This window comes from Stenella coeruleoalba (assembly GCF_951394435.1).
Source record: "Stenella coeruleoalba genome assembly, chromosome: 2".
NCBI lineage: Eukaryota > Metazoa > Chordata > Mammalia > Artiodactyla > Delphinidae > Stenella > Stenella coeruleoalba.
The window spans coordinates 109,832,345-109,852,685 of NC_137147.1; the positions used below are offsets into that span (position 1 = coordinate 109,832,345).

A 20,341-nucleotide genomic window follows, 5' to 3' on the forward strand; every position below is an offset into this window, starting at 1 on the left:
CTCACTTTATGGATGAGGAAACTGAAACACAGAGAAATTAAACAGCTTAAACAAAGTCATACACCTAGCAAGTATTGGAGTGAGGACTTAAACCCAAACAGTCTGCTTTCAGAACCCTTTTAATACTGTACCAAATGCAGAATGAAGTAAGTGGTGATTAGAGATGTAAATTGACTGCTGGAACTTGGAAGGCAAGATTGACTGTAACCCAAAGTAACAACTAACGGTTACGAGGAGGGTCAGGTAGGGTTTTATAAAGGAAGTGGACTTTGTAGGAACAATGGTCTTTTTAAAGTTTTAAACGGCTGTACTGAGATATAAATTACATACCTTAAAATTCGCCTATTTGAAGTATGCAGTTCTATGGGTTGATGTTTTGCTTTATTTTTCATTTATTCACAGGGCTGTGCAACCCCACCACTACCTAATTTTAGAACATTTTTGTCTCACTTAAAAGAAACTCCATACCCATTAGCAGTCAATTCCCACTATTCCCTATCGCCCCAACTCTAGGCAATCACTAATTACTTTCTGTGTCCATAGATTTTTGCCTATTCTGGACATTTCATGTAAATAGAATCATACATTATGTGGCCTTTTGTGATTGGCCTCTTTCACTTAACATAACATTTTCAAGGTCCATCCATGTTGTAACACATATTGGTATTTCATCCTTTTTTTCTTGTATGTATATTCTGTTTTATTTATCCATTCATCATGTAATGGATATTTGAGTTGCTTCCATTCTTTGGCTGTTATTAATAATGCTTCTGTGAGCATTTGTATACAAGTTGTCATGTGGATGTAAGTTTTTATTTCTCTTAGGCATATACCTAGGAGTAGAATTGTTGGGTCATATGGTAATTCTACATTTAATCTTTTAAAGAGCTTCCCGATTATTTTCCAAAGCAGCTGCACCATTTCACCTTCTGTAGTATATGAGGGTTGCAATTTCTCCACATCCACACCAACACTTGTTACTGTATCTTTTTGATTATACTCATCCTAGTGGGTATGAAGTGGAAGGTGAATGGCATTTTAACAGGTGAAGAGTGAGAATTCAGGGCTGAAGTTTCTGGCATGAAATTACAGGTCAGGCCCAAGGAATGGTGGATAATCCATTGGATAAGAAGAGAAATATAAAGGGATGACCCTAGAAAGGTGGCTTGAGGCCAGATCTGGAGGGTCTTGCATATCATGATGGTAAAGTGTTTGGACTTTCTTATGTAGGCATTTTGACCTGGGAAGTGGCTTGATCTGAACTGTATGGTTGAATGATAACCCTGGCAGTGGAACAGAAGATGGAATGGAGGAACAAGAGATTAGAGGTAGGGTGGCCCTTTAGGAACCCAGTTGTAGCCATCTAGGAGAGAGATTGGCAACACCAGAAGTGGAAGGAGGGGACAGAATCCAGAGAGAAAGCAGAGTTGAATCAACGAGACTTAAAAGAATTTTGGAGAATTGTACCACTTGTACATTTCTAAACCTGATACCTAAAATTTTTCAACATGACTTTTTTTGTTTTTTGTTGTTTTGTTTTGGTTTTTTGAGGGAGTTCCCCAACCAGGGATTGAACCCAGCCCCTTGGCAGTGAAAGCATGGAGTCCTAACAGCTGAACCACCAGGAAATTCCTCAACATGAGTTTAAATAAAGAGAACAGTGGTCTGTTGTAAATAACATTTTTAAACAGAATTGTTACTTAGCTCTTTTAAAGGTATCCAGTAGACTATAAACATAATATAGCAATTCTGTACCTACTATCTCCCACTTATAGAAGACATAATAAAAATTTTAACTCTTTAACAGGTTTTTTAATTTCCCCTTTTCTTTTCAAATTCATATATCTCTTTCAGTTTCCCTACAGAATTTTATCCTAATTTTATCCTATTTTTATGCATGAAGCCTGTTGCTTACTCTGTCATATTTACCTGCAAGAAAAATATATATATAAATTATTTTTAAATTTCCTATACCAAAATTTTTGTCCTAATTGAATTATATATAATCATTAGTAGTACCTGACTGATCAGAATAGCTTAAATATTTTTGAAAATAATTCTTAAGTATAAATTTTGATGGGGAATGTGTAACTTAATGAGATAGGACTTTTTCCCAATTAGTACATGTATCTATGGATAAATCAAGTCTGTTCATATTTCTTATTTTTATAGGTATATTTTATAGCATTGAGAAATGTTGCTCACATAAACATGTAGATAGGAATGGAAAACATTTTATTACAGTATTAACGCTCAATTATTCGAATTCCTTCTGATGTAAATGCCAAAATATGATCTGTCATCAAAAATTATTTTTAATGATCTGTCAGCTGACATCTCAATTGAGTCCTGCAAATATTGTGAAAAGCGAAGAATTGAAAACCATCTGACTGACAAAATAAGTCAGATCATTAGTTACTTTACTTTTTCTGGGAAATAATACCCTAAAAAAAATGCTTTACCAAAACTTTTCTAATGACTATTAAGTATTTGTGTTACTCTTTCAGTCAGGTGAATCTTGTGTCCAGTATATTTGAAGGAGTTGGGGAAATCAAAATACTATTAGTTTCAGTACACCTTTCCTAGTATATTTTTGACATATATTTTTAATCAGGTGATATGCTTTTCTTTTTTTAAAATAATTTTCTTTATACCAGTCCCTCAAAGAGCTTATCTGTCTTCTCTGCTGTGTGCAGGGACTCTTAATATGCTTTCCTAGTCCTCAACTTTTTTTTTTTTTTTTAATATTTATTCCTTTTATTTTTGGCTGCGTCGGTTCTTAGTTTCTGTTACTTGGATCTTCCTTGCGGCATGCTGGATCCTCCGCTGCAGTGAGCGGGCTCATCATTGCAGGGTGCGGGCTTCTCTCTAGTTGTGACACATGGGCTCAGTAGTTGTGGCACACAGGCTCCAGGACGTGTGGGCTCTGTATTTGTGGCACATGGGCTCTCTAGTTGTGACCCGCGTGCTCAGTAGTTGTAGCACGTGGGTTTAGTTGCCCGGCAGCATGTGGGATCTTAGTTCCCCAACCAGGGATCGAACCCGCATCCCCTGCATTGGAAGGCGGATTCTTAACCACGAGACCACCAGGGAAGTCCCTGATATGCTTTTAAATAATAGTTTTGTCAAAACTATTCAACAGTGGCACATGACTACCATATAACCTAACTGGCAAAGCCAGTTGTCATTGCCAAACCAATTGGCCAAACTTATTTTCTTACATATAAAAAAAAATTCTTTGTTTTTAAGTTCACATAAACTACTTAGTGCATATCCTCATGACAGTGCCTCAGTTCCAAGAGCAACAAGAGCTGAGTGCAAATTGATTCCATTTCCTGACACATCACTTAAAATGACATGAGTTTGACACCCTGGACCTAATAATATTTACCATTTTAATGGCAACATCAGTACTCCCTTTGTGAAGATATTTTGGAATCCAAAGCTTTTTTAGAAAAGAAAATATTGAGATATAATTGACACACCACAAAATTCACCCATTTAAAGGTTAGAATTTAGTGCGTTTGTTTGTATTTTCAGAGTTGTGCAACCATCCCCCGAATCTAAGTTTAGAACATTTTCATCACCCCAAAAAGAAACCTAGTACTCAGCAGTCACTCCCCATTCTCTCCTCATTTGTGCCCATCTTCTTTCACTTAACCTGTGTTCAAGGGTCATCCGTGTTGTAACACATATCAGAACTTCATTCCTTTTTATGGCTGAATAATCTTCCATTGAATAGGCATTCCACATTTTATTTATCCATTCATCAATTGATGTGAACTCTCCCTAACTAGAATATCTGTTAATTCCAAACATCCATTTTCCAACAGGCCAAGTAAGATATGTTATATGTAATGACCTCTAAGAGACTGTTAACTTTCTCATTATAACAAATTGTGTGAATACAGTGGACCCTTGAGCAACATGGGTTTGAACTGCATATGAACATTCACAAACAAAAGGTTTTGTGTGTACCTGTATTTTCATTTCTCTTGGGTATATACCCAGGAGTGGAATTGTTGGGTCGTATGGTGACTATTTTTAACCTTTTGAGGACTGTTTTAACCTTTTGCCAGACTGTTTCCCAAAGCGGCTGCACCATTTTACATTCCCGCCGGTGGTATAGTGGGTTCTGATTCCACCAGCACTTGCTGTTGTCTCTCTTTTTTTGACCCAAAACTTTTTTTTTTTAATGTATAAAACATGGTTCTGAAATTAAAGTGTAATTTGTAGGGAAGAGCAGTAAAGCCATTCTTGTGTATAATCATTTCAGCATTCCTATTGGTAGGGAGACAGAAACATGCACCATTCCCAACTTAAGCCCAAATCATATCAAATAAGTTTCAAGAATATCTACATCATTTGTATTCCTGGGCAATTCTTTTTATGCCTTAATTTTATCAGGACTGCAGTTTCCTTTGCTGTGGCAGTGATTGTAAATAACAGAACAATCAGAAGAGTCTATGGGCGGGCTTCCCTGGTGGCACAGTGGTTGAGAGTCTGCCTGCCGATGCAGGGGACACAGGTTCGTGCCCCAGTCCGGGAAGATCCCACATGCCGCGGAGCGGCTGGGCCTGTGAGCCATGGCCGCTGAGCCTGCGCATCCGGAGCCTGTGCTCCGCAACGGGAGAGGCCACAACAGTGGCCCGCGTACCGCAAAAAAAAAAAAAAGAGTCTATGGGCATATCAAGTCCTTTATCTACCGTCTTTTTTGCCACAATCTGCTACACATTCTTCTGCCATTTCAAGCACTAAAAGATCTCTAAGTGTTTTGTACATAGAAATGATATCTTTTTTTTTTATGGATATTTTTCAGCATTTTTTAAACATTTTATTTATTTATTTATTTATTTTTGGCTGCGTTGGGTCTTCATTGCTGCGCACGGGCTCTCTGTAGTTGCAGTGAGCGGGGGCTACTCTTTGTTGTGGTGCACGGGGTTCTCACTGCAGTAGCTTCTCTTGTTGCGGAGCATGGGCTCTAGGCGTGCAGGCTTCAGTAGTTGTGGCACACGGGCTCAGTAGTTGTGGCTCGCAGACTCTGGAGTGCAGGCTCAGTAGTTGTGGTGTGTGGGCTTAGTTGCTCCACAGCATGTGGGATCTTCCCGGACCAGGACTCGAACCCGTGTTCCCTGCATTGGCAGGTGGATTCTTAACCACTGCACCACCAGGGAAACCCTAAATGATATCTTAAGAGGGATGGTTTCGAAGTATTGTTTAACAGTAGTCTCACAAGACCCTCAGAGTAATGCGTTTTATGACAATTGGAATGAAAGAAGCAACTTCATAAAGTGAGAATGATCTTCTCTCCCACCGCCTTACTCTCAGTATATCTGAAATCAGAACACCCCAATAAAGGCCAAAATACTTTATTCCTGATGTTATACTTTACTCTTAACAGAAATAATGTAAAACACTTAGAGACATGAAGCCCTACCAAGAGTTTCTGGTATTTGGATTAGAGCAAGTTTCATCTACACCCATACTATATTTCAATTTGTTTTATTTTGTGTACTGGAGGTTTTTATGTCCAAAACAATGCACAGTGGTAAAGTTGAGAATGGGTGAAAAGTAAAATTTGTTTGTTTTCCAAAAGTGAGAGACAATTGTAAAAGGAAAAAACAGGGTAGGAGTAACAAGCAGGAGTCCTGACTACAGGCATTCTCAGATCCATCTTTAGGGGGAAATTCGTAAGTGTGAAAACAGAGGATCTGGAAATTGATTCCTTTAAAATTGTCTTTGCTCATGTACCTTTGGAAAGTCTTTGTGAACCCTAGGGGTATGCACACCCCAACTTTAGACCACTGACCTGAAAGAAGTTGGACTGTGGTTTAGAACTCTGAAAAGAGGTCTAAGCTGGGGGTGCAAGTTGGGACTCGCAGGAATGATATTTGGTGCTGTTTAAAGCAGTGAGAGTGAGGTCCCTGAAGAAGGTAATACAGGGGAAGAAGAAAGAAGAGCCAAGCATTTTGGGGGGTGATTCTCACTTAAGGAGTAAGCAAGGAAAGGAGAGAAGGAGAGGAAGAAGTCAGAGAGGTAAGGGGGAGAAACCCCACGGGTGTGAGCACTAATAGAGTTTTCGGTAAGGATAGCCAACCGCGTGGAGAGGTAAGAGAATGAGGTCTGACAAAAGACCAGCGTGCGTGGGGCTTCCCTGGTGGCGCAGTGGTTAAGAATCCGCCTGCCAGTGCAGGGGACATGGGTTCAAGCCCTGGTCCAGGAAGATCCCACATGCCACGGAGCAACTAAGCCCGCGAGCCACAACTACTGAGCCCACGTGCCACAACTGCTGAGCCCACGTGCCACAACTACTGAAGCCTGCATGCTTAGAGCCCGTGCTCCGCAACAAGAGAAGCCATCACAATGAGAAGCCCGCATACTGCAACAGAGTAGCCCCTGCTCACCGCAACTAGAGAAAGCCCACACACAGCAACAAAGACCCAACGCAGCCATAAATAAATAAATAAATAAATAAATAAATAAATAAATAAATAAATAAATAAATAACTTACAGACCAGTGCGCACACCAGACACAGTTGAAAGATTACCTGCACAGTTGAAAGAACCACTGCCTACTGCATGGCCTTCTTATCTGTATTGCAGCCCCTTCAGGAACACGACTACTGCCCTCCACATGTGAAGTGTTGCGTTCTTTAGTCCTAAAACTAAATGCTTATCTTATCAATGGCAACAAAACCTGGACCCATCTAGCTTGGACTTAGATACAAAGACAGAAAGGCAGTGGTTTTATTCCCCATCTTTCCTCCCTCTGATCCCCACCCCCTGTCTAGAGGCAACCTCCTTACCACAGGTTATTGCTGTTCATGGTCTCTTTGTTTCCTTCCGTCCACCCAGGCACTGAGATGTCTTTGTGCTCTAACTTTAACTCATTAGATAGTGTTCTCTCTCCTTTCTGTGGCAATGTTGGAACCTGGCACAGCTGGAGGGTGTCGTCAGGGCCAAGGGCCCTGTAACAATTCCCTTACCCTTCAGTTTTTAAAAGCTTTGATAGGATTTCCCTGGTGGTCCAGTGATTAAGTCTGTGCGCTTCCACCGCAAGGGGTGCGGATTCCATCCCTGATCGGGGAACTAGGATCCCACCTGCCGCGTGGTGCGGCCACAAAATAAGTAAATAAAACAAAAGCTTTGCTAAAACAATTTTGGCAGAATGGTAATGGCGAAAGCCAGAATGGAAATGATGAGAGTTGAAATTGGATGTATGGTTGGTTGGTTGGGGGCATAAGTCTTAGAAACTTGCCTTTGGAGGGAAGGAACGAGGAGGGATGCCAGCTGCAGTGGAATGTATGTAGGGTCAAGAGAAGCTTTTGTTGGTTTTAGGATTGGGGGTCCTAGAACATATGCAGAGATAAAAGGGAAGAGTTCACAGAAGAGACTGAAGCACAAGAAAGGAGATAATGGAGAGGAAGAGCTCACTAAGGAAGTGGGAGGAAGTGTGGGACCAAGAGCAAAAGGCCAGAGAAAGAGGAGCACATCTGTCTCAGAGTCAGCCACACTCCCCTTGGGCACACAGCCAAAGTAGAGAGATCAGGGTCTGCAGGCTTGAGCTCCTGCAGCCCTGCAACCAGTTCCTCACTCTTCTGTACACAGTCAAAATTTGGGGGGGTTGGTGGCCTATGTTTTCTCTATGATTTTCTTAATCTTTTAAATAACATTTTAGCCATCTCTGCTTTTAATCCACCTCATCTTAGAGACTGGCTGCTGTCTTTTCTACAGGTTTTTCTCTTCTGCATTCCTTCTGATTCTTTGTTAATAACTAGTCCCGTAGACATTGCCTCCTTATCACCATTCTTAATCCTTAACCTAACTTCCATCTGTGTTTTATCATGTAAGCTGCCAGTAGCTACATTCACTTTAAGACAACTTGATAATTAGGTTTGCATGGTGGAAAATCAGCATTTAATTTTTGAAGATGGCTAAAACTATATTTTCTCATAATAACAAAATTTTACGTTTGCGACTTCTTTTAGGTTTAGCATGAGCTTCAACAGACATAATCTAAAATACTACGTGTTACCCAAAAAACCAAAAAAGGTGGCATTTGATTGCTTAGAATGGATCAGAAAGCATCACCCACGTGAGTACAGCCATGTGATAAATCATGTCTAGAAGTAATAAGTGTCTTTTTAGTACCACAATTGAATATATAAAATTGCATATTAAACATTTCTTTTCTCATTATGATAGCACTAACTTGTTATTCATAGAGCAGAATATTGCAACTCTCTCAATTCTGGAAATCATAAAATCTCATTTGGTTTGTTAACAATAAACCCTAACAAAAAGTATATTAAATACTCCCTCCTACACACCTGTATTGTAATTCATGGTTTCACTGTCTTTCCTCTGGCTTCTATCAGTTAATGAATTACACAGCTCTGTTTTAGTGCCTTCTCCCAAGTGTGTCTGCCCTTGAGTTATATTAACTAAAATGAGATTCTGAAATTCATGGTAGTTTTCCATGTAACCTCTTTTCTACTTTTCCATGGAGAATTTTTTTGTTAAACATCTCTATTTCATTTTCTTTAATTAGTATACGTATTTGTTTGAATAAATCAAACAATGCAGAGATAGACCAAGACAAAGTCAGTAATTTCCTTTTCCAGTCCCCCCCTCTCCCAGGCACCTAATATAAATAATAGCTTGTGTGTGTATCTGTATCTTCGGCTCTGCCACAGAGAGATGACTTTTTCTTTAATACCTTTTATTTTTTGATTTTAAAAATAGCATACATACAAACAGCAAGAAATATAGTAAAGAGAATTTAGAAAGCAACAAAAAAAAAGAAAGAATCAAAAGACAAGCCTCACCATAGGACAAGTCACTGTTACCATTTTGGTTTATTTCCTTCCAATAATTTTTGTATGCATTTTTCCTTCCATTAGCATACTGTATCTACAGTGTTTCTACCTTTACCCTGTTTTATATTTTAAACATTTTCTCATGTCATTTTAAAAACTTAGAAAACACTTAATAGTTGCAATTTGTTTTAGTTTATAAATTCCTTTCTTAATTATTGTCCTAATGCTGGCCCTTAAGATTTTTCTAATTTTAAAAATTATAAACAAAACTGCTTATATAATAAGTCCTCGGATCACTTTATTTCCTAGATTTGTTTCCTAGAAAGAAACTGAATCAAAAGTTAGGAGCATTGGGCTTCCCTGGTGGCGCAGTGGTTGAGAGTCCGCCTGCCAATGCAGGAGACACGGGTTCGTGCCCTGGTCAGGGAAGATCCCACATGCCACAGAGCGGCTAGGCCTGTGAGCCATGGCCGCTGAGCCTGCGCGTCCGGAGCCTGTGCTCCGCAACAGGAGAGGCCACAGCAGTGAGAGGCCCGCGTACCGCAAAAAAAAAAAAAAAAAAAATAGCATTTCTAAGGCTCTTGATAGGTATTGCCATATGCTTTCTACAGTTCGTGAAGAGTGCCTTTCCATTGTATAGCAAGTGTGAAACAGAGCCCAGGGTTCCTCCAGGTCTACCTAAGGAGTTATTTGGAGGGACAGGATTAAAGGTTAAATCTTGTCATTTCCAGCGCACGTGATCCGTTGCTTGACTTATTCTACCTATGTTGTTTTCCTCTGCTGTAAGAAAACTATGGAGAAAACTATACCTCTGTTTACAATTCAGATATTTCTGAGAACATAATGTAGGTTGTGTTATTTATGTTAAAAGTCCTCGTTTCACAATACTGTTTGGTTTCTTGGCAGATGACTCAGGGATAATTTACTGCCTTTCCAGGCGAGAATGTGACACAGTGGCTGACACATTACAGAAAGATGGTCTCGCTGCGCTGGCGTATCATGCTGGCCTCAGTGACTCTGCCAGAGATGAAGTACAGCACAAGTGGATTAATCAGGATGGCTGCCAGGTAACATTTTTAAAAATAAACAAAGGAAACAATATTTTATAGTACATAAGCCACCTTGTACATGTAGGATGAAAATTGTTTTCACCTTAAAGGTAGTAAACATCAAAATAAGGCAGATTTAAAAACTGATGTTTTCTGAGACATCTAAAATTGCTTTTTCTTTCTTTTTTTAAAATTTATTTTATTTATTTGTTTGTTTTTGGCTGCATTGGGTCTTCATTGCTGCATGCAGGCTTTCTCTAGTTGTGGTGAGCAGAGACTACTCTTCGTTGCAGTGCTCGGGCTTCTCACTGGGGTGGCTTCTCTTGTTGTGGAGCATGGGCTCTAGGCGCACGGGCTTCAGTAGTTGTGGCACGTGGGCTCAGTAGTTGTGGTACACAGGCTCAGTAGTCATGGCTCGCGGGCTGTAGAATGCAGGCTCAGTAGTTATGGCACACGGGCTTAGTTGCTCCGCAGCATGTGGGATCTTCCTGGACTAGGGCTCGAACCCATGTCCCCTGCACTGGCAGGTGGATTCTTAACCACTGCGCCACCAGGGAAACCACTTTTTCTTTCTTAAATCAAAAAAACTTTTTATTGAGATGTAATTCACATACCATACAATTCCCCCTTCCAAAGTTTACAAGTCAGTGGAGTTTAGTACATTCACAAGGTCATGCAACTGTCACCACTGTCTGATGCCAGAACATTTCATGATCCCAGAAAGAAACCCCATATCTACTAGCAGTCACTCCTCACTCCCCTAACACCCGGTCCTTGGCAACCACTAATCTATTAACTACTACTAATCTGTCTCTATAGAGTTTCCTATTCTGGACATTTCATATAAATGGAATCATACAATATGTGTTCTTCTGTGACTGATTTCTCTTACTTAGCATGTTTTCAAGATTTATCCATATTGTAGCATGTATCAGTACGTCACTCCTTTTTGTGGCTGGATAATATTCCATTGTATGGAAGTACCACAGTTTGTTATCCATTCATCAGTTGGTAGACATTTGGGTTGTATCCACTTTTTTTTCCTTTTTTCTTTTTTGGCTGCATTGGGTCTTTGTTGCTGCGTGCGGGCTTTCTCTAGTTGCAGCGAGCGGGGGCTACTCTTCATTGCGGTGCGCGGGCTTCTTATTGCGGTGGCTTCTCTTGCCGTGGAGCACAGGCTCTAGGCGCGCGGGTTCAGTAGCTGTGGCTCGCGGGCTCTAGAGCGCAGGCTCAGTAGTTGTGGCACGCTGGCTTAGTTGCTCTGCAGCATGTGGGATCTTCCCAGACCAGGGCTCGAACCCGTGTCCCCTGCATTGGCAGGCAGATTCTTAACCACTGCGCCACCAGGGAAGTCCCTGTATCCACTTTTTGACTATTGTGAATAATGCGTCTGTGAACATTTCTGTACAGGTGTTTGTGTGAACATGTTTTCAGTTCTCTTGGGTAGATGTAAGATTGGAATTGCTCAGTCATATGGAAACTCTGTTTAACTTTTTGAGGAACTGCCAAACTGTTTTGCAAAGCAGCTGCAAAATTCTGCATTCCTACCAGCAATGTATGAGGTTCCCATGTCTCCATCTCACCAACACTTATCATTGTCTTTTTTTTACTGTATCCATCCTAGTGTATATAAAGTGGTATCTCGTTGTGATTTTTGTTTGCATTCCCTAATAACTAATGATGTTGAGCATCTACTTCTGAGAGGATAAATTTATCACCCAAGTAGATCAAGAAGGAAGCAAGAACATTCTAGGGCATCCCATACTGTGGCAAATATGAAACTTGGATAGATCTCTCTACATACAAGGATGAATTTGAGGAGAATGACTAATAATTTTTTTGTAGCCTATGAAGTTTTCAGCTCACAAAAAAAAGAAATCATTACTGTGAAGATTCAGAAGGAAAAGTATCTCCCAAAATTATTTCCTGAAGGAAAACAAAAGGAAATCTTAGAGGATATCAGCTTAATATCCTCAGAAAGATTTAAGAAGACTTGACTTATATGAACTAGAAACAGTTTGCCATAAGAAGATGTTGTGAAGAGGCTGAGATGAAAGGATAAATAAAGTCAGTTTATCCAGATAAGAAAATACAAGAAAAATAAAACAAATAGAATTATATATCAAGACACAAATGGTTCAATTCAATGCAGACGTTTGAATCAGTGATGTAGTGAATAACTTGAGAATGTGAAGGGAAAAAAAACATATGAAAATTGAACAGAAAAAAACAAAAAAATTATTGGTAGCTGGGAGAGTAGGGGTTCAGCCTAAGAATAGTAAGTATACCCAAAAAAGAAATAGAGATAGTTGAGATCAATAGAGTAGTCAAAGGTATTATAAATAAATACATAACAAATATGTAACAAATTTAAGAGTTATCTCAAGATCACTGGGGAATAACTTACATGTAGACATAGTTCAGAACATTTTGCTTGATTTACAGTTATAAGAAATTGTATTCATGAAGATAAAAAAATAGGTTACTCAACAAAGAACGAGAGGGACTTCCCTGGTGGCGCAGTGCTTAAGAGTCCGCCTGCCAATGCAGGGGACACGGGTTCAATCCCTGGTCCGGGAATATCCCACATGCCGCGGACCAACTAAGCCCGTGCACCACAAAGAGCAAGCCTGCGCTCTAGAGCCCGCGAGCCATAACTGCTGAGCCCACGTGCTGCAACTACTGAAGCCCGCGTGCTAGAGCCCATGCTCCACAACAAGAGAAGCCACTGCAATGAGAAACCCACGCACCGCAATGAAATGTAGACCTCACTCGCTGCAACTAGAGAAAGCCTGCACACAGCAACGAAGACCCAATGCAGCCCAAAATCAATCAATCAATAAATAAAATTTAAAAAAAAAGAAGGAGTAATAGACATGCCTGAGACAGTTACACTAAATTAAAAAAACAGAAGCGAACTATCTCCAGAATCAGAAGAGGAAAGGCTGGGACTTAAGAGTTTCACGCCAGCTCATTGTCATTTATGTCGGAAACAATAGAAAGGCTTTTTCAGATATGTAAAATACTGGTTTATGTTCACTGACATAACTAGAAGGCATTCTTCCCAAATTAATATGTAGCTAATCAAAATTGCAGTGTTTTCTTCCTTTGATAAACTTTTCCCAAAGTTTGCCTGGAAGAATATTCAAGTGAAAATAACCAAAAGAATTTGGCAAGAAAATAATAACACACGAACACTGGCTTTGCAATACATTAAAGATCAATGGAACAGAAATCCAGAAATAGACTGGAAAACAGGTAAAAACAATATATGATAAGGAAGGCATTCAAAATTAATTAGGAAAGGAAGATTTTTCAACTAGTCGTACTGGTTACCTGATGGGGAGAGTTGTTCTGAGTCCTCATATCAAAGTTTATTATAGGTAAATAAAGGTACAGATATTTTTAAATGTATGCACGCTGAGTGAAAGAGAACCTAAGCTTAAAAACAGCTCAAAAGGAAGTAATTGCTAGAAATGATTAAAAACCTAAACAACTAAACACTTCTATATCTGTAGAAAAAAATTAAAGGCAACAGCAAAATGGGAACTATAGCTTCCTCAAATAAAACATAATGAAGAGCTTGTAAAAATGTGAGAAGAAAAACATTTCTCAAATAGTAAATTACTCAAGACTATCAAGAAACTGTTGGAAAGGAGGAACTACAGAGGGCTAAATACAAATTTTTTAAGTGCAATTTTGCTAATAATCAAAGGAATTAAAATTTAAAACAGTGAGATCATGTTTATCTCTTGTATTAGCAAACTTTTATTAACTGTCGGGGACAGTGTTGTCAGAGACGATTTCCTGTAGTACTCGTGAGAGCCTTTCTGGAAAACAATGTGGTAGACCATATTTAAGAGCCTCAAATCTGAAACATGGGTGTGGAGTTTACATCAGTGTTTTGTTTTTGTTTTTGTTTTTGTTTTTTTGCGGTATGCGGGCCTCTCACTGTTGTGGCCTCTCCCGTTGTGGAGCACAGGCTCCGGACGCGCAGGCTCAGCGGCCATGGCTCACGGGCCCAGCCGCTCTGCGGCATGTGGGATCTTCCCAGACCGGGGCACAAACCCGTGTCCCCTGCATTGGCAGGCGGATTCTTAACCACTGCGCCACCAGGGAAGCCCGAGATTACACACTTTTGAATTATATTTTCCCCTACATTTATCCATTATTAACATTCGAACATTTTCATATCATTAAAAATTTCTTCATAAACCATTTTTTAATGGCAGGGATGTACCATAATGTAACCAATCATGCTCTCAGGACATTTAAGCTATTTACTATTAAAAATAACACTGATGATTGGGCTTCCCTGGTGGCACAGTGGTTGAGAGTGCAGGCTTCAATAGTTGTGGCACATGGGCTCAGTAGTTGTGGCGCACGGGCTTAGTTGCTCTGCAGCATGTGGGATCTTCCCGGACCAGGGCTGCGTAGACAGGCGGGTTCTTAACCACTGTGCCACCAGGGAAGTCCCTAGCCTGAAGTTTTAAAAGCAACACAGAAATAAAGAAGGAATTAACAACTCCACAAAGCCAGTGTTCCCAGTTATAAGAAGTAAAGAGTCTCAGAAGGCATTGGTATCATAGTCACCTCATGAGCCTGCAGCCTCCCTCACAGCCCTGTGCTCACCCGACCTTGGGAGATGCACCCAGGCTTCTTGGAAACCTGTGCGCCTGTGGGCTGACACACCTTGCTTTACAGCCTCTCTACCTGCTCTCCCACCTCTAGAGACTACAGTAGACTTTCTCTTCCCAAGGAGATTTGCCTTTGATAGCAGTGCCATAAATTTAGACAGATGGCTGACCTAAAGTACAGGCCACCAGCATCTCCAGCGTTGATGAGCACCCGCCGTCTGCCATCCATGGCGTGCAGCTCCTAGCTGTGGTACTTACAGTTACTGAAATCATGTCATTAGCCTCAGTCTGGCTGCCAGATCGTCCAGTTGCTTTTGAAATACTATTTTTGAAGTAGCAATTCATTTTTTTAGGTGGTAAAAAAAGCATTGCAGCTTTATTTGTATAATGTAATTTTGCCTGGAGATATAATATTTTTGGCTGGGTTATAGGTCCTAAATTTGCCACTGAAATGGATAGGCTTGAAAGAGATTTTTTACTAAAAACTGATATATCAAGCTCCTGAAATTTACCTATCACCTTGCTTCCACTGAGTAATTTGCATAGACCAAGATCCACGGTCTCCAGCCTTTTTTTTTTTTACCCTAGTATAAGCAACTCTCAGACTTTTGCCCACGAGTTCCAATACAGTTTTCACAAGTTTTGACTCTGAAATTAGCTGATGAATAAAAGGAGCTAGTGTGTGATCACTTGCTAACACTGGAAAAACGGATAGTAAGTTCTCACCTGGAGCAGGTGAGAACGCCACTGTTCCTGAGTCATTGGAAAATCTAGCAGCAGTGACCTCTAAAAGCCCAAGCCCTGGGAACAACCAGAGCTCCTGAGAAACACAGTTACCGAGGCAACAGGGGTATCATGGCTGGGTGAGCCACACCCCCACACCTCCATATCAAAAACATACGAGAGGGCTTCCCTGGTGGCGCAGTGGTTAAGAATCCGCCTGCCAGTGCAGGGGACATGGGTTTGAGCCCTGATCTGGGAAGATCCCACATGCTGCGGAGGAACTAAGCCCATGCGCCACAACTACTGAGCCTGTGCTCTAGAGCCCGTGAGCCACAACTACTGAAGCCCGTGCGCCTAGAGCCCGTGCTCCGCAACAAGAGAAGCCCACACACCACAACGAAGAGTAGCCCCCGCTCAATGCAACTAAAGAAGCCCGCACGCAGCAACGAAGACCTAATGCAGCCAAAAATTAATTGATTGATTGATTTAAAAAATGTTCCTTTAAATGCATTATGAGCCTAATAGGCTTTTGCTTTTACATCAGGTTATCTGTGCGACGATTGCATTTGGAATGGGGATTGACAAACCTGATGTGCGATTTGTGATCCATGCATCCCTCCCTAAATCCGTGGAGGGTTACTACCAAGAATCTGGCAGAGCTGGAAGAGATGGGGAAATCTCTCACTGCCTGCTCTTCTATACCTACCACGATGTGACCAGACTGAAGAGGCTTATACTAAGTAAGCTGAGCTCCATTGGGGTCACATGCTGTCGTCCTCGGTCTCGTTTTTGTCATCTGTCCCTGCAGTTGTGGTGTTTTGGGTCCAGTTTTCCTTAAAATAGAGGCACTTAGATAGACATGGAAGTTTTATTTTAATTCATGTTTATGATAAAAGTATTACATGCTTGTTATGTAAAATTCAAATGATACAGATGTGTTGAGGACTGAAAAATTTCCAAATCATGCCTCATATGCAGTCCTGCCCTAAGAAATAACTCCAGTTACTGATTTCCTTTGTATCCTTCCAGGCCCAATTTCTGCATGCATCCTGGTATATAACAAATTTCAAGCATGCAGAAAGGTAAAATGGAAAAAAATAATGAACTGTCACGTACCACCGTCCAGGTTAGGAAATAAAACCCCTACATAGCCCTCTCCTATCTCATCCCTTTACCTCTTCATTGGAGTTAGGCAATATCTTATATTTGATATTTACCTTTCCCAAATGCAGGGTTTTTTACAATATAAATGCGATTCCATTATATGTGCTTTTTTTTCCCCTAAGATGTAGTTGATTTACAGTATTATATAAGTTTCAGGTGTACAGCGTAGTGATTCACAATTTTTAAAGGTTATACTCTATTTATAGTTATTATATAAATGTGCTTTTTTAATATGTATATGTTGACCTGATTTTTTTTCCAGTCAACACTAGGGTGTAATTATGACTCCAACTAGTACACATAGCTTGACTACATAGAGTTCCATAGTATGGTATTCCATGTTTATTGAACCAGTCCCCTTCTAATAGATAAATAAGTAAAATTGCCTGTTTTGAGACCACTTTTGAATGAACTCTGGTAGAGATACTGAGCACGGGAAATGGCACTTACCAAGCTCTGTGCCAAGTAATGTTCACCTTATTTGCTTGTAACCACTAGTTTTTGAGGTAGTCCCATGAGAAAAGTGAGCTTCAGAAAGGTTTTGTAACTTGCCCCCAAGAGCAGCCGCAGCGGTAAGGGGAAGGGTAGTGATAATGATGATAAAGTTTCCTTACCACTTACTATATGCTGCTGTCTTAAATGCTTTACGTATATCACTTCATTTAATCTTCACAACAACCCTAAAAGATACTACTATTATTCTCCTCGTTTTACGGAAGAGGAAAATGAGATACAGAGCTAGGTAAGTGGCAGAGCCCTGATGGAATCCAGGTTCATCTGATTGCAAATTCCATGTCCCTTGCACTATACCAAGATAATTCTCAGTGCAAAAATGAAACTTTTAAACTTAGTGTGTCCATTTGTGTTTTTAAGCAGAACCTATATTAAGTTAGGTCCAAATAATTTAGTAAGTATTTAAATGCTAAACACTTAGCAACCATTTGAAAAAAGTAATACTCATAAACCAGAAAAAAAAATTTTTATTTCATTTTTAACTAACAACAATTGCTTACAAATGAAAAGTATGTACATGTGGTTCTCAGACCTTGGAATCAGATTGGACACTGCCACCCTCATTTCCTGTTTCACATTGATTTTTTGGAGGTACTTATTTTTATCATAGCAACTGCCAAAATTTCAGCTTCACAATGTCATTAGAAGGAAAGTAGCACATCATAAACTACCTTCAACTAGTTGCTTGTGTGGTGTTCAACAGATGTCAGGTATTGCTGTGTTTCTCTTAAATTTAAAACACCTGCCAGCACCCCTGTGAATTCATTGCAGCACCCGCCCCAGCCCTGGGGGGTCCTTGGTACATAGTTTCAGAACCACTGGCTTAACCACTTTGATCCCAGATACTCAGGGAGATGCACAGCCCACTGCCGTGGCTCCATGCTCTGCTTGCTTTGGATGCTGGGTTCAGTACATCCTTGTCTGATAAATATAGTAAATATAATTCAGATATTTATCGTTGGGAATAATGAAGAGTTGCAAAATTTTTTCAGCTACTCCTGACAACCTATGTTTATTCCTGCAAAACTACAATCTTGAAGATGAACATAAATATTCAGTTAATTATCATATAGCTTCATGTCATGTTGATATATAGTGCTATGAATAATTTTATTTCATTTAATATTTAAAGTTATATGAACCTATTCTAAATATTTCTGTGATATTCTTTTCTATTTTTCTACTCTAATAAGTATGTTTACTGTGTTCTTCATCTCTTTTAGTGGAAAAAGATGGAAACCATCATACGAAAGAGACTCACTTCAATAATTTGTATAGTATGGTACATTACTGTGAAAATATAACCGAATGCAGGAGAATACAGCTTTTGGCTTACTTTGGCGAAAAGGGATTTAATCCTTATTTTTGTAAGAAATACCCAGATGTTTCTTGTGATAATTGCTGTAAAACAAAGGTAAAATAAGAAAGTTTTAAATTCTTTGTGATGAGGAACTTGCCAAGTTTTTTTTTTTCTTCTCTTAATTTAGAAAAGTTAGATACAAGTTAGATTGCAGTAAGTGGGCCCTAGGGATTTTAACAAGGGGATGATGGCTTCCTCCCCGTGTTAATTGGGAATAGAAACATTTTAATAGTATTTCTGTGGAGTATCCGTAGAACTAGAAGCCTGTTAAAAATATATACTGGGGCTTCCCTGGTGGCACAGTGGTTGAGAGTTCGCCTGCCGATGCAGGGGATGCGGGTTCATGCCCTGATCCGGGAGGATCCCACATGCCGCGGAGCGGCTGGGCCCGTGAGCCATGGCCGCTGGGCCTGCGCGTCCGGAGCCTGTGCTCCGCAACAAGGGAGGCCACAGCGGTAAGAGGCCCGCGTACCGCAAAAAAAAAAAAAAAATATATATATATATATATATATATATATATATACTGGACCTGTTTTGGTGGTTATAGGATATTTAAGAAATATCATTAATCTGTAAATACCCAAAAAGATCCAACATGGGCAGGTAGAATATTTTACATTCAACTCTGTATTTAAACATCTTCATTCTCAAAAGGGTTGTAACTAGTGTACTATGTGTTTGAATTCAGATCAATTAGATTACTCTGTAAACTGGTTTTTCAAAAACTGTAAAGAGTAAGGGCAATAGCTTCAGGATGCGTTTGCTATCATCTGTCCTAAAAATAACTTTGGGAGGTTGTTAAATTCAGTCGTTAGGTACTGTATTGTACCTATCATGGTAATTCTATGTTTTAATGTCTACTGTACTTCACAGTTTACAGAGCTTTTTTTTTTTTTTTTTTTTGTGGTATGCGGACCTCTCACTGTTGTGGCCTCTCCCATTGTGGATGGAGCACAGGCTCTGGACGCGCAGGCTCAGCAGCCATAGCTCATGGGCCTAGCCGCTCCGCGGCACGTGGGATCTTCCCGGACCGGGGCACGAACCCGTGTCCCCTGCATCGGCAGGCGGACTCTCAACCACTGCACCACCAGGGAAGCCCCCTACAGAGCATTTTCACAGTTGATATATTATTTGAAATATCTGTGCAAGATGCTGGGGATTCACATATGAACATGATATAGCCAATTCACAGACAGGAGGGGAGACAGACATGTATGTGTTCATATCACTGTGATACCGTAGGCAGCGCTAGCCAAGCAGAGGGTGATTTACTCTCTCTTGGGGTGGAATCTGTGGATTTATGGCCATCTCAACCCACCACACCCCACTCTGTAGACATTGCTAATCAGTTCACTCATTCAACAAATATTTGTTGAATGCCTGCTCTGTGATAGGCAATGTTCTAGGAGTTTGGGATACATCACTGAACAAAATATAAAGATCCCTACTCTTGTGGAGCTTACATTCTAGCAGAGGGAGGCTGAATAAGGACTCTACGTTATAAGTACATGTTAAGAGGAAAGAACTTTGATGAAAAGTACAGCAGTGTAAGGAGTCAGGAATGATGAATGGGGTGCAGGATGCAGTGGCCCAGGGAAGTCTTACTGCAAAGATGAGACCTGAGCGAAGACTTGAAGAAAGGAGTTAGCTGAGCAGCTCTCAAATACGGATGTTCTTGGCTAAAGCCAAGACCAGAGGCCCTGAGGTGGGGGGCGTGCCTGTGCCTTTGAGGGGTAGTGCCTGCCCAGGGGGTGAGGGGAGGCCAGTCAGAATGGTGCCTGGAGGGCTGAGAAACTGGAAGAGTGGAGCAGCCCTCAACCGAGACGTTTGGGGAAGACTGGCAGGGAAGATCAGGGGTTTGGTCTGGGGTGTAGTGAGTTAGATATGTCTTGGATCCAGCAAACTGAAGAGAGGCTGGTGATACCATAACTCTGGGAGTGGTTGACATATAGTTGAATTTGAAGTCATGAAAGCAGATGAAATCTTCACTGGTATAAGTTTATAGACAGAAGAGAAGAAAACCAAAGACTGAGCCCTGAGACTTGAAGAGGTTGAGGAGAAGAGGAAGAACTAGG

General features: G+C 40.5%; 1 protein-coding gene across 4 annotated transcripts in view; it reads left to right on the plus strand.

The window, feature by feature from the left end:
- The window catches only part of BLM (BLM RecQ like helicase), an 86,414-nt gene that overhangs the window by 44,031 nt on the left and 22,042 nt on the right, over positions 1-20,341 (plus strand). For 3 of the 4 annotated variants that reach the window (XM_079910133.1, XM_079910134.1, XM_079910135.1), the window contains exons 13-16: positions 7,990-8,096; positions 9,727-9,887; positions 15,774-15,969; positions 18,130-18,320. In XM_079910133.1, coding sequence (XP_079766259.1) covers positions 7,990-8,096; positions 9,727-9,887; positions 15,774-15,969; positions 18,130-18,320 — 655 coding nt within the window. Of the gene's footprint in view, positions 1-765; positions 1,329-7,989; positions 8,097-9,726; positions 9,888-15,773; positions 15,970-18,129; positions 18,321-20,341 lie in introns of those variants that run through there. The other variant, XM_079910136.1, reaches the window with a different exon arrangement.